A 15,388-nucleotide genomic window follows, 5' to 3' on the forward strand; every position below is an offset into this window, starting at 1 on the left:
TCTAATATCTGTTTGCAATCCAAGAGAAATGAAAATATCCTAAATGATGATAAGATATGTTCAGCAAGGGACTATCGTAAATCTGCACATAGCTCTGCATAAGTGAATGAAACTGTGCTAAATTGCTACTCGACTGATAAGGAGAGCAATACAAAGATCTCTTTGAAAATACAACTTGGAGATAACTGTTGTTACCTATCCTTTTCAAGTTTCAAGAAAGTATCCTGGGACAAATGAAATTGCCCTATGACTGGTTCTAGCATACAAGTTATTGCCTGATGGTGGAAAAGGTAGATGCACCATAATTAGAGGAACACCCGCTACATGACTTGAAGAGCAAGAACAGCTTAAAAGTCAATTAAATACCTAATCCATATATATATATAAGAGAAGTACTGAAGAAACTAAGAAAGTGAAACGTCTTCAAATGCCATGATATGCAGAGACTGTCGTATACACTAGACTAAAAGATGCAAGATAACTAGCCATAGTCAACTCAGAAAATATAGATTTAAATGCGGGACTATTTGATAATATTACAGATGAAATGTTCTAAACAACCTGAACTGTTAATAATGCGTTCAGGTGGCAGATTAAACTGCTAGTAAAACACTGGAATGATACTAGATTGCTGTAAAGCGGCACAAGGGGGGATCCTATCGCGCTATCATGAGAACTGCATGTCGTATACAAGAATTACAGACACTTGATTGAAAACTATCTGAAACATATGATACAGTTAAAGAACTTTCCAGAAAAGAAAATTCTGTATGACTACTGATTCCAATACTAATGATTGATTGGTGCGGGGTACTACTTCAATCAGAGAGAAAATCTACACATGACATATCCAGGATCAAGCGTGTAACTACATTAAATATTGCAATGAGAAGAGATTGCTTAACAAGAAAACAGTCATATATCAAACTTAATCTACAAGATAATCTATCACATTTGACTTTTTGCGAAAATAAACATGCCAAGATTTACATACAAGAATGTTGACAATCTACAACATAAGTTTCAAGAGACTTTTAAATCAGTGATAAAGATCCTGAACGATTCAAGAGAGAGAATAACAGGAAAATACTGGAAACTTGAAGTGGAGAAGAAACTTCAACAATGTGATGTTAAACATATGATTTATTGAGAACATATTTGAAAACAGCTACTGCAACTAGCTATCTAGCGACTTGAATTACCGAGAACTTTTCAATACTTATATTTTTAATATACTATCTATATTTAAATAGAAAGATTACATTATTTTATGGGATTCTGCTGGCAAACTACACATACTTTGCTCTGCTACATACCATTTGTGAAAAAAACCTTGTGGTATAAGAAAGGTGTAATTAACTGTATTAATACATAATGCTAACCAACTACCTAACCTGTTGTAAGCTAACAATAAAATGTTGAATGCATTGTGCTCAAAAGAACCGTAGGGACCACATGAACGGTATAATTCCTGTTTGTACAATTTTGAACTTTGAGTTTTACCACATGACTTGAAATGAGAAACATACTGCCTAGAATTTCCCTACATACCTACACAAGCTACCACAGTGATAGAAACTACAGATTCTCGGGTGAATCCATACATTTGTAATATACAAAGACTATAGTTAAATCCAGACCAGCAAAATATGTTTATTGGAGAAAATATTAATATTGCTATTCAATTTATTGTCAGTCTGGCAACACAGCTGACAATGCCACTCACGGTAATCAGCAAGGTTTTGCATGAATGAAAGATTGCATTACTTTTATTTATTTTTTTCTCGGAGAAATATAAGAACAACAAATGGAGATCGCTAATTATCTGCCATCATTTTTTCTAGCGGTTTTATTTATGCAGGAAAAGCTGTCATGTTGTGTCATGTGTATGTTTTAAGTTTTAATGTTCTATGCAAAATTTTATTGTAAACTGTAAAGTTAGAGTACTTTTTTTAAAATATTTCTCTAAGACATCTCAGCATTTTCCAGGCTGTGAATCTTATAATATTGTTTTAGTTACAGACGCTATAACATTCTTGTTTATGTTAGTGCGCTTGTCTACAGCCTTGACATTTGAAAGATGCTTCTGTGTGAAGACTGGAAAGAAACACATGTAAAGGTAAAATTACTGCAGCAATCACATATGTATATTTGCTCAGTTATTACATATAAATATTAATAATCAATACAGTCTTTCTAAAGAAAGAAATAATTATTGTTAAACCTATAATTGCATATAAAAGAAATTAATACTTTGAAATACATTTAATGCTGGATTCTGTCAGTGATACTTAGAAAAAGTTAAACTTTTATAAGATTATTTTAACTTGTAAGCTAGAAGATTGTTTACACGTTACAAGGCCAGCAAGAAAAGATAACATTTCTCAGCCAGAGAAAGTCAAAATACGAAAAGTATAAACATTGCAATAGGTTTGAACATTGATAGCTGATAACAAATGCTATGTTTTGGGAAAAGGCCTCATAAAATATAAAAAAAATAGTCAAAAATGATGAAATTATGACATTTGCCGGTGGAAAGGCAAATATATAGAACATGATTTTATATTATTACATTTTAATGTGCAATTAAATCTTTTATGATTAATTGTTTTAAGAAGAATTATATAAAAAGCTGTATATTTAAATAGGTATATTAGAAGCCCTGTGCGTTTCAATAAGCCTTAAATTGCTGAAGACTCTTTACAGTGTTACAGTGTCAACCTGACCAATCTTATGTCTGAAAAAGGACAGACACATTCCAATCTAATTAGCAGAAGGACACATTATTAGAAATACATCATGAATGACATTGTTTACTGTTTGGAAGTTCAATGTCTGGGGCAAAAAAGTCAACCAGCAGACAAGATGGCTGGTGACGTCCATTTTTAATTAACTGCGTCAGAAATGACCTAATCAGAATTTATAAACAATAAAATTATGATTTTGGTATTTAAAACATGATAAAGCATTGACGCACGGAAGTTTCAGCCAATCAGAACCTGGGAATTAGGGAAAGTCCAGATTAGGCAGCCATATTGCATCCAAATCACTATAAAAGTAGGGCCTGAAAGCTCATAGTTTGCACAAGCCTACCAATCTCCTGAGAAGACACACGAGGCAGAAGCTACCTTCCCAGACGTGGTTCTAGATGCCTAAGAGATGACAGAGAAGGGGTGATATGCTTAATATTCTGGTGATTTACTTTATTACTTTTTCAGCATTAAGTTCTGTTAAGATGTTAGCAAGTAGTTATTTAGAAGCTATTTTTTATGCTATTTCTTTAAGAAGATTACTACAAGTTTCACACAGCTACTAGATACACAGCTATTGATACAGATGAGACTACTTTTGATCTTATTCTACATAACACAACTGTTATATTCTTTTTTGAATGTACTTAGAAGATTGATGATCGCTTGGGTAAAAAGGCCATGATGAAATGGAATACTGTTAGAAGGAAACACTACTTGGAACTGTTCATATTTTGTATATATGCTGTATGATAAGCAAATACATGTTTTATATAAAATCATATACTGAGTGCTCTGATTCATTTCAAGGTACACCGTCAATCTATAATTACTGTTCTAGAGGGATCAGACCCCGCTATGCCGGATTTATATGATAGCAACGCTTTAAGGGCTGGTCCTTTACTGAGTTAGCAATCATGAAAAATGCAAGAACCGCTCAGGTTTTTGACATGGTTACAAATATAATAATGAAATTGTTACTGTTGGATGCCAAGTATGTTTATTGTAAGCTTATACCAGGCTATTTGGTTAGGTAAGGGTGAACACTCGTATTACTCAACAATATCTCTGTTCAGTGCAAGGGTTGTTTGGCTGTGTGCGATTAGATATGTCCCAATTTTAACCATTTCACCACTGAGATGTTTTTCACCTTATGGACTAGAGCAATTTTCACCTGTCAGCTCTTCTCCCTTTCATCCGCCAATAACTTTATCACTACTTATCATAACAACATGATCCATGTCTTGTTTTTTGTGACTAATTAGGCTTTCTTTGGGTGGTACATTTTGCTATGAATTATTTTATTCTAAATGCATTTTAAGGGGAATAATAAAGAAAAAAAGGAAACAATAATTATTTCTCAGTTTTCGGCCATTATAGTTTAAAAAAAAACTTTCTACTGTGGATAAAACCCACACATTTTATTTTCCAATTTGTCCCGGTTATTGCAAAGTTTAAACTATTTCCCTAGTACAATGGTACAATGTAAGGCGGCAATATTTTATTTGACAGTAAAGATATATTTTTTTCTTTTTTTGGTTCCATCACTAATTACAAGCTGATATATGTAGTCCCTAGGGTAACTATTTACTAAAACATGTTTTTTTAATTGTTACTTTTATATACAAATGATTTATTTGTGTAACTGTGAGAGAGGGGGAGGCAAGGGGTTAATTTTAATGGTATATGTAGGTGTTTTTATTAAATAAAATGTATGTAGGTGTAATTTTACTCTTTCACCACAAGATGTCTTCGCACGTTTTCTTCCTGCCCAGTGCCGTTAGTACGCAAACAGAAAGTAATGCGTGGACATGTTACTTAGTTTGTTACAGTGACCGCAGGCATCTCATTAATGCCGGCGATCATTGACATGGGGACTTAGATCAATGAATGGGAACTGCGTGCCCATTCACTGATCTCCCTACTAACTGGTGGCAATGAGAACGAGCGCGGGAGCACGCGTGGGAGACAGTAGGGAGCGCACACAATTGGTGATGTGGTGAGGTATGTATATCTATGTATATCTATGCCCCTGGAATGGGAACAGTCCTCCCGCAGGGGCGTAGATATACTGCCTTAAAAACAGCAAGTGGTTAAACACTATTACTTTTTTTGGCAAAAAAAAAATATATTGTGGTTTGTTTTGATTTCTGGAGAGCAATAACAGCAGTCACATAAGCCAAAATGAAATGGGAAGGCAACTGGTTGTCCAAGAAATAATGTGCAGACAAAAAAAAAGTATAAAATGGGAACAATGAAGACAAATTGTCATTTTACGCAGTTTGGAGGGTAACATAGAAAATAGATAAATCCTTGAATTTATAGTTTTGCTGGGTTTTTCAATACTATACACACATTATGGATTCACTAGAGATAATTTCTATAGGTTCCCAGACAGCAGATCAGATACCTATATGAAATACAGGCACAGAAATGTGGCAATCAAGCATATTTTCAAATTTTGATCAAATCTGCAAAAAAAAAAAATGTTCGGGTTCCCAAGAAAACAATTGAAAATGTTTACTTGATTTTCATGGACAACCTGTTGGGACAGCAACAGGGAGAGGCAGAAAATAAAGATCCCATTGGTGTTGACATGAATGAAACAGCAATCATCATCATGTATTTCATCCCCCAATACAAAATCCCAGCACAGCAGTGATATCAATAGGGACTGATCAGATGTCTGGTAGGTATCTGCTCTAGGGTTTCAAACTTCCTCTGAAAGCACAAACAGCGCACACAGCACACACATTTCAATGGTACCATTTACATCATCCGCATCGTATGTACTGTATGTTGTATTTTTCACATTCACTAAAGGGGTGATTTGGGTGTGTTGCTGCTACTGTAGTGAATGGGCTGTGAAAACACACATAATATACATACAAAAATATACACTGCATTTGTGATTTTGCATGTGTTTTATAATGCGCATAGTATGCTGCCATTTGGGATATTGATCATTCTTCCCTAATGAAGACATTAGTCTTACAGAATCCATCAGAATTGGCAGTGGATCATTCTTGCTATATGTGTCTCTACCTTAAATGAAAGGTGATTTGTAACACCTCAGAGGAAGAAGAGAAGGGAGAACAGGGGAAGCAGGAGCCCTCTAAGTGAGGTCGGTTAGTAGTTAGCTCTATCGAGTAAGGCAATTTGAAGCTATTCACATGAGCTGGTAGCTGAAAGTAGCAAAACACTTAAAAGAGGAACTTTAACCAAGGAATGAATTTCATTGTTATCGGTACCTGATATCACCTTTCCTACATGAAATGTGTACTTTTTTTATAATAGATCATTGGTAGGGGGAGGGGCTGTGTGGCTAATATTGTGGTGAAATCCCTCCCACAGTGTGATGTCATGACCATGGTCCTGACAGTTTGTTTTCTGTGAACCTCGTTGCATTGTGGGAAAGAATGGCTTTTTCCAACTGCCAAGCAAGCTATATCTCCCTTTGTGCATATCACTCTCAGTAATGAACATTCCGTACAGATCACTTAGCAGAATTAAAGATGTCACCACCAGTGATACATTTCAGAATGCAAATCAGGGAGTGGAAAGATTTTGCAACAGGCAAACACTGACTAAATAATCTATAAATGAGCATTGTAAAAACATTTTTTTTTTAAATAAGCAATTTTATTCATTACGTTATTTAACTACAGTTCCTTTTTAAGTTGCCTGTGGAGAAAGTCTGTCTCCACTCTGGTCTTGATTTGTTCCGGTCACTCTCCAATTGGCCAGTTGGGATGTTAGCAGGACAAGAAGGGAAAGAGGAATATAGTGAGATAACCTAATAGTCATCTGCCAATGATGTAAAAAGGGGAGAGTAATAGGAGGTGCCTATAAAAAATCACAATAGTGCAAGAACTGAGTAAAAAAGACAGACTCTGTATCCATTAGCCTGTGTTTACACCAGCATCAAACTCCAGCAATTCCCATTGCTACAAAAGTAACGGTGTAACAACGGTGAAAAAGAAGACACAAAGTTCTATGACACGCTTCACACAGATGTTCTTGTTCAAAGTTTGCTACATCTGGTGGACTCTGCGATCAACATATTTCAGCCATTATTTCTTAGGAATCATGTCCTACAAAAATTCAGTTTTGAACTGACCCCATACCTGTTAAATTACACATGCCAATGTGTGTAGTATGGGGTCTTTATACTTACTGGTGCTCCCCTCCTGTTTGGATAGGCTCCCCTGTGTTGCACCACCCTACCCCTATTTGTGGCACTAGAACCAGTCAAATGGAAGGCAAAGGAACGGCACATACTCCATCTACCTATACAGTATTTCTACACTTGAACACATTGGCGTGTGTAGTTCAAAAGGTATGGAGCTAATTCAGGTGACTTTTAAAGGGAAGGTCCCGAGGTGATTAAAAAACAAAAATCTACTTACCTCAGGTTTCCACCAGCCCCTTGCAGCCATCTTGTGCCATCGCCGCAGCTCCGGTGGGTCCTGGTCCACTCCGATGCAGATGCTAACCTCGCCAGGTCGGCATCTACTTGCACTTCAGCATGGGGCTCATGGAGTTGCACTGACATCATCCGGATTGCACTGCGCAGGTGCACAACTACTGCACCTGCGCAATACAGTCCGGATGATGTCAGTGCGACTCTGTGAACCACACGCTGATGCGCAAGTAGGCATCTTGTACCGAAGGGGACCCGGGGCCACCGGCGGGGAACAGAACTGTGGCAAGGCCACAGGACAGCTGCAAGGGGCCGGAGGAAGCCCAAGGTAAGTATATTTTTGTTCTTTAATTACTTTGGACCTTCCCTTTAACCACTTCACCCCCAAGGGTTTCTACACTAACGGACCAGAGCAAATTTCACCTGTCAACACTCTTCCTTTCATTTGCCAATAACTTTTTCAATACTTATCACAACAAAATGATCTATACCTTGTTTTTTCGCCACCAATTAGGCTTTTGGGCAGTGATATTTGTTTTCAGTAATTACTTTATTTTTATGCATTTTAAAAGGAGAAACAAGGGAAAAATACACAATTTATCCAATTCCAACACCTATAGTTTTAAAATAAACAATGCTACCATACATAAAACCCATACATTTTATTTCCCTATTTGTCCTAGTTATCACAAGATTTAAATTATGTCCCTAGTACAAAGTATGGTGACAATATATTATTTGGAAATAAAGGTGTATTTTTTCTTTGTTGTGGTTTTTGCTCTGCATTAACTAAGTACAGGCTATGCTCCAATTCTGGGCTCCCCTTCCCATCAACTCCACGGTGCAATATCGGAGGTTGATGAGGCTATTTTTTACTGTTTACTTTATAAGTCAGTTGAATGAGGCTTATAAAAACAGTGCATAAAAAACTTTTGCCAGAACAAATGTACAATGGGCGGAATACATTTAGATGAAGATGAGGTCACCCATTCAAAGCATGTGTTTCTGTATTCAAGACCGCTCTAAATGGCAGACCTTAGTCAGGGGAATTTGTTTTACCTCATTGTGTATTAACTAGCAGTCTATTGCAGTGGAGGTCTCAGGTGGACACTTCTGAGCATACAATTCTGAAGGTTACTTATGAAACTTTAGAAATACAATCAACCCATAATTCATTGTTTTGTTTTGTTTTGTTGCTGGGCCATTCATTCTTTGTACCTTGATGTGTGGTAATGAAATGCATTGTTGAGGGGGGTTTCAGAGTCCGCTCTGCTTTATCAGGTTTTCATGTGCTCCAGGAATAGGTGTCTATGTAGGTTTGTTCAGTAAACTTTTATAACTACTACTGCAAAAGGAGGAAAGATTTGATATAGCTAGCATGAAAGGGACATGGCAGGGGAAAGTGGATGTATAACATTGGGCAAACAGAGTAGTGTCAGAATTATAAGCACCCATGTTCATGACTGAATGTTACAGTCACTTGTAATTGATCTGAGGAAGCGGGCCAAGACCCGTGAAATGCATTGTCTAATGTGCATGCAGAGCAGGGACAAGGTCCTCGAGCACCCAAGGCTGAGACACCAAAGTGCGCCCCTCCATCCCTCCCACCCCAACGGTCACACACTGATTGCTATTAGACTAAGAGGGCCATAGGGCCCACAACCTTCCCAACACCTTAATCTCTAGTTATCTGGCTTGCAGTCACTGCTATGTATCCCCTTTTCTTATTTCTTTCTGCTTCATACACAATTAGGAATGACAGCTGAATGAATTGTGCGCCCCCTCCTACACTGCGCCCTGAGGCTGGAGCCTCTCCAGCCTATGCCTCGGCCCGGCCCTGTGTGCATGGATAAATATATTTTTCCATTACTAATGGTTTGTTCTTCTGAGAAGGTAACACATTACACTTCTCATTTACACATCTATTACTATTTATTTATCATTAAGGGCGCCTCCACCAGTGCTTTCAGAGTAGTGTTTAGGGTGGGAGAGGGTGTAGCTGGTCTTCTAAACAAAAAGTCAATTCAAATAAAGTTGAACCTCATTGATAGAAGCAGTCTGTGTTGTTGAGGTGACAAGACTATACATTACACATCCTTGCTGTCACTTTACTATTATACAAATCTCTACATTATTGCTTTAAATTTGATTTTAATCTTTCATGACTAAATACACTTCCACCAATAACTTGACACTTAAAGGACACCTGACCCAGACCAAGCTTTACAAATTAAGAGCAGAGGAATATTTGTAAGAAAGGCGCATACCTCTATGCACTTAGTTAACTCCCCTTGGTCTCTGTAATAGCGTCCCCCAAAAAAGGTTGACTTTTCACAAAAGCCAACCTTAGAAACAGGACGAGGCAGTCTTCTTTGGTAAGCCCCTCCTAATCCCACCTTTGCAGGTATCTTACACGCCCTTTGCCGGCCTCCTTGCCACCCACTGTGTATCTGTAATGATCGCTGCTGCAGCAGCTATTGCTGGAAGTAGTGCTGCAGCTCAGGCAGTTCTGATCTATTTCCATGCAAGTTGCATAGCTTTGTCTGTCTTTCCCTGCTGTCAGCTTGTGACTGATTATCATTCACCTGTGTGGGAATCTGCATGTCTGCTCCCATTGGATGACCTCAGTATAAAGATCTGCTTCCTGCAGGGTTTCCTTGGGTTTTCATAGCTTCAGCTTAAGCCTGCCTTGCTGTCGCTTTAGCCCCCGATCGTGTTTCTTGTTATAAAGATACTTTGCTGGTCTTTGCATCATATATTGGTTCATTGCCAATATATATGCATACCAGCACGTTTATTATTTTCCTTGTATTTGTGTTACGTTAATACATCAGTGTCGCTGATGTATACGTACACGAACTGTTTATATCCTGTGTGCAGTTAGTCAGTTTCCAGCACGTTTTGGTAGGTTGCGCGTACCGTGACCACCCGTGCTGAGGTAGTTACCCTGCTCCTGGTTCTGTTTGTGGATTGCGTTCATCTCTGCGAAGAGATAACGAATCCTTCTGAATCCTGTTCTGTTACCGTTTGTGGATTGCGTTCATCTCTGCGAAGAGATAACGAATCCTTCTGAATCCTGTTCTGTTACCGTTTGTGGATTGCGTTCATCTCTGCGAAGAGATAGCGAATCCTTCTGAGTCCTGTTCCCTGTGTTACACCATTCCTAGTCAGCGTTCCTGCTTATGTCATATATCGGTTCATTGCCGATATATACATATGTTAGTCAGACGTTACAAATAGTTTCATTGATAGCTGTAATTGTAATACGCTAGGAAATCATACTTATTGTATATTTATCTGTGTTACGTTCATCTATCTTAATCCTGCTATTTTCTGACTATCCTGTCCTGTCTTTGTGAGGCACGCCATCGCCGCATCGCATTGGCTGCCTCATTCCAGTCTGTCTGGTTTTGGACGCTTGCTGTCGCTAAGTAGCCGCTAGCTAGCAAGCGTTCATTCTGTCTGCCTGTCCTGATCTCCTCAGTTCTGGTTTGTGCGCTCAGCGCTACTTTGCGCTGAGACGTTATAACGTAAGCATTGTTTGTGGCTGTCAGATCTGCACCGGCTCTGTGCGCCACAATCTCCTATTGGAGTCAGTCCTCCCCTCCACTATACTAGGGATAGCCTGTTTCCTGGTGCTAGTGTGTGTACCTCCTCCACGCCAGCTCATGCGTTGCATGCTGACTGTGGAGAATACACCACCAAGCCTTACAGTATCCCTCTCTACTAAACAGATTCAACAGGTGTGTGAATTGCTTTCAAGAGGGAGCGCTGACCCAGAAGTTCTTCTGGGGTCAGCGCTATTTTGGATGGAGGTTTCATTTTTCAAACATGAACCGTGGTGGAACAGGATGATTGAGAGAGAAAAGAGACGGCTGAAAGAATCAGGAAGAGGTAAGTAATGCAGTCATATGTTTATTTGCTCAGTTACATATTTGGCAGTGTTTGGGTTAGGTGTTGTTTAACTTATTATGAACATCCAATTCCTTATAAATGATGATATTGTTATAAAAGCTCTGTGTGATGAGAGACAAAAAGGTTTTAATTTGAATTATAGAAAACTAGAGCTCTGTGTGATGAAACTACAAGGTTTTAAGTTGAATTATAGAAAGCCAGAGCAAATAGGATTTTTGTTTATGAGCCTAAAGAAATCCAAAAGCCTCTGCAGCAAAAAAAAAAACAAACTTAAAAAAAAAACAACTCAGAAAATACTTGATCATTTCACCTTCACAGCAGGGAGACATAATGCATCATTTCAGGACAGAGGGTGGAATGTTAGAAAGCCAGGTGTACATCGACAGCCACTTAATAACACAAGTTACATGTGTACAATAAATCAGCTCATCTGGATGTACGCTGGGCTATCAGGAGCCTATACCACCCACTGCTTATTGCACACACTGGTGCTTGACATTTTGTGAGGCCTTTAAAAATGTTCGTATTTTTATATGTATGTCACATAAAACGGGAATGGGAAAAAAGGGCGCAGGCAGCTAGTGGACAAAATTGGCGCAGCCATTCACTCCCATAGTAAATAACGTTTAATGGGCGCCGAGCAGGAAAAAGGGCGCTGGAGATAAATAACGTTTTATAAACGGCGCCCGGAGCTTTTTAATGTTTTATAACTGTGCTTGCGATGATTTACGTTTACAAAATGCACCCGTGACAAATAACGTTTATAAAAATACTAAACATATTTATCCTATTTATAGCTAAAACATTATTTAAAGGGATACTGTAGGGGGGTCAGGGGAAAATGAGTTGAACTTACCCGGGGCTTCTAACGGTCCCCCGCAGACATCCTGTGTTGGCGCAGCCACTCACCGATGCTCCGGCCTCGCCTCCGGTTCACTTCTGGAATTTCAGACTTTAAAGTCTGAAAACCACTGCGCCTGCGTTGCCGTGTCCTCGATCCCGCTGATGTCATCAAGAGCGCACAGTGCAGGCCCAGTATGGTCTGTGTCTGCGCAGTACACTCCTGGTGACATCAGTGGGAGAGAGGACACGGGCGTGCAGGCGCAGTGATTTTCTGACTTTAAAGTCAGAAATTCCAGAAGTGAACTGGAGGCGGGGCCGGAGCATCGGTGAGTGGCTGCGCCAACACAGGATGTCTGCGGGGGACCATTAGAAGCCCCGGGTAAGTTCAGCTCATTTTCCCCTGACCCCCCTACAGTATCCCTTTAACATTGTATCCCTTACTGTTTGTAAAACATTATTATTCACAAAATAAAGCAATCAGTACGTAACATAAATTGCAATATATTTTTTACAGTCACTATTTGTAAAACATTACTATCCACATAATAAAGCGAACACTAAGGGGGGTCTTAGTTTTAGGCACCACCAGGGGAGTGGTTAGGCTTAGGCACCACGAGGGGGGTGGTTAGGTTTAGGCACCACCAGGGGGGTCTTAGGGTTAGGCACCACCAGGGGGGTCTTAGGGTTAGGCACCACCAGGGGGTCTTAGGGTTAGGCACCACCAGGGGGTCTTAGGTTTAGGCACCACCAGGGGAGTCTTAGGTTTAGGCACTACCAGGGGGTCTTAGGTTTAGGCACCACCAGGGGGTCTTAGGTTTAGGCACCACCAGGGGGTCTTAGGTTTAGGCACCACCAGGGGGGTCTTAGGTTTAGGCACCACCAGGGGGGTCTTAGGTTTAGGCACCACCAGGGGGGGTCTTAGGTTTAGGCACCACCAGGGGGGTCTTAGGTTTAGGCACCACCAGGGGAGTCTTAGGTTTAGGCACCACCAGGGGGATATTAGGTTTAGGCACCACCAGGGGGGTTTTAGGTTTAGGCACCACCAGGGGGGTCTAAGGTTTAGGCACCACCAGGGGGGGTCCTAGGTTTAGGCACTACCAGGGGAGTCTTAGGTTTAGGCACCACCAGGGGGGTCTTAGGTTTAGGCACCACCAGGGGGGGTCTAGGGGTAAGGGATAGGTACAGGGAGGGTTCTGTGTGAGAGTAGGGTTAGGTATAGTTACAGTACAATATACACCACCAGGGGGTGGTTAGGGTTAGGCACAACCAGGGGGGTCTTAGGGTTAGGCACCACCAGGGGAGTGGTTAGGGTTAGGCACCACCAGGGGGGTGGTTAGGGTTAGGCACCACCAGGGGGGTCTTACGGTTAGGCACCACCAGGGGGGTCTTAGGGTTAGGCACCACCAGGGGGGTGGTTAGGGTTAGGCACCACCAGGGGGGTCTAGGGGGTTAGGGATAGGTACAGGGAGGGTTCTGTGTGAGAGTAGGGTTAGGTATAGTTTTATTAACATTTTTGTAATACATAATAATTTTTTTACAACACTTTTTAGGAACCTACTTATATATATATCATCATTATAAACAATATTTTCAGATTTTATTATAAGAAGAAACGATAAATGAAGATTATTCACAATAAGATACAATTATAACGATTAAACTTATATGAATGATTTTTTAACAAACTTAATTATAAGTTTCACTTTTTAAAGAGGGAAGATTAACGATTTAACAATTGCCGATTTCATACACATTATTTAATGATTTATAAATTTGTAAATCGTTATTTGTAAATATTTCTATAAATGATATTTACGCCCTTTTTGTCCAGGCGCCCTTTTTGTACGTACGCACATAAAACATGTATCATCTGATTTTTAAACACATCCTAAAAGTAGATAAAGAAAGCCAAGTTAAACAAATGAAAAAGATTATATTATTTGTTTGTCTATTTACAGAGGAAAAAAGGATCCAATAACGTGTGTGTGGTAAATGTAAGGGAATCATGCTCTCAGAATTTAGTATGACCCCTTGTGAAGCAATAACTGCAAGTCTGCAACTAACAGTTTGCACTAACTATTGATTAGCCCACAACCTCAGAGAGGAGAAAAAAACAATTACAGGGAAACCAGGAGCCTTCTAAGTGCAGTACTGGAACCTTTTGTGAGCAAAGGAGAGGATAGGCTGCTCAACTGCCAGAGGCGTAGCTAGGACTTTCAGCGCCTGGGAACAAAGACTATTAATGCGCCCTCTAAGGAGGGACCTGCAGTGCATAGTGCGGTGCACCAAAAAGGGGAGTGTACATGCAACAGAATGTGGGCGTGGTAATGGGTGGGGCCAAATATACATGACCTTAGCAGTGGTGTAAAAGGTCTGCCAGGGAAGTTTGAGCTCTGCCATATTGTTTCCCCCCAAAATACATGTTATCTGAAAGCATTTCACCAAAAATACATGCAATTTGGCAGAGGTTCCTCCAAAATACAGATAATATGGCAATGGTTCCCCCAAAATAGACAAAATCTGGCAACAGTGGTTCCACCAACATACATATAATCTGGCAGCTGTTCCCCAAAATAAACTTAATTTGGCAGCAGCGCTTCCCCCAAAATACAGTTAATCGAGCAGCAGTTCCCCCAAAAGAGGTGCCCGCAGTATAGGTAACCAGGTCTATAGGTGTCCCCAGAATAGGTAGCCAGGTGTATATGTGTCCCCAGAATACGTAGCCAGGTGTACATGACCCACCCCGGCCCCCCACACTATGTCCCCTGTCAACTGCAACTAGGTTTTTAGCTTGAGGTGAATCCTTAATGGACCACTATTTACATACGAGGGTCCTTGGCATCAATAGTCTGAGAAAGGAAGGCAGTTTTGATTTTCCAATTGAAATCAAACAATTTTGGTTGGCTGTTTGTGGCTCTGCCCCCTTTTCTGAATTTGAACCCCAGTCACCGGCTGTACAAGGTTTGAGACTGCTGTCATGTAATAATGGCAGCAGTTTCAATATTCAATTGAAAATCAATAGGGCCTAGGCCATATTCTTTTACATGGAACCAATAAAGATTAACTTTGGATGTGCCAGCTCTTTTCCTTGTTGAATACTGCATAGAGGGCGTCATCCCTCTTTTTCAGCTGTTGCACTCCCCTTAAAGACTATGGGGTTGATCCTTTAGTGAGTGCGAGACAATACTAAAATGTGTTGAAAATCAATAGGTGAATTTTGATCGACTATTCTGGGCTCCACTTACCTTCCTGAATATTAATCCCAGTCACCCAGTGACCAACTGTGCAAGGTTTGAGAACCCTGCCATTAACAGTGTAAGAATGGCTGCAGTTTACATTTTCCCAATTAAAAATTTGGTTGTTGGCTCCACCTACTTTGTCTAACCATGACACACAGTTACTCAATGACCAGATTTGTAAACTTTGGGGTCCTTGGCATCAATAATGTTAGAATGGA

The 15,388-nt window shown here is 40.0% G+C and overlaps 1 protein-coding gene across 4 annotated transcripts in view; it reads right to left on the bottom strand.

The window, feature by feature from the left end:
- HRH2 (histamine receptor H2) overlaps nucleotides 1-15,388 on the bottom strand; it is a 230,029-nt gene that overhangs the window by 91,832 nt on the left and 122,809 nt on the right. For 2 of the 4 annotated variants that reach the window (XR_011030040.1, XM_068272837.1), the window contains exon 3: nucleotides 3,094-3,152. The exons of the other annotated variants lie outside the window; for them this stretch is intronic. Coding sequence is in view for 1 of the 2 variants with exons in the window: in XM_068272837.1 (XP_068128938.1) it covers nucleotides 3,125-3,152 (28 nt within the window). In the remaining variant the exon portion in view is untranslated. The remainder of the gene's footprint in view (nucleotides 1-3,093; nucleotides 3,153-15,388) is intronic. 4 annotated transcript variants of the gene reach the window in all.

The sequence above is a fragment of the Hyperolius riggenbachi genome, chromosome 3 (genome assembly GCF_040937935.1).
Source record: "Hyperolius riggenbachi isolate aHypRig1 chromosome 3, aHypRig1.pri, whole genome shotgun sequence".
NCBI lineage: Eukaryota > Metazoa > Chordata > Amphibia > Anura > Hyperoliidae > Hyperolius > Hyperolius riggenbachi.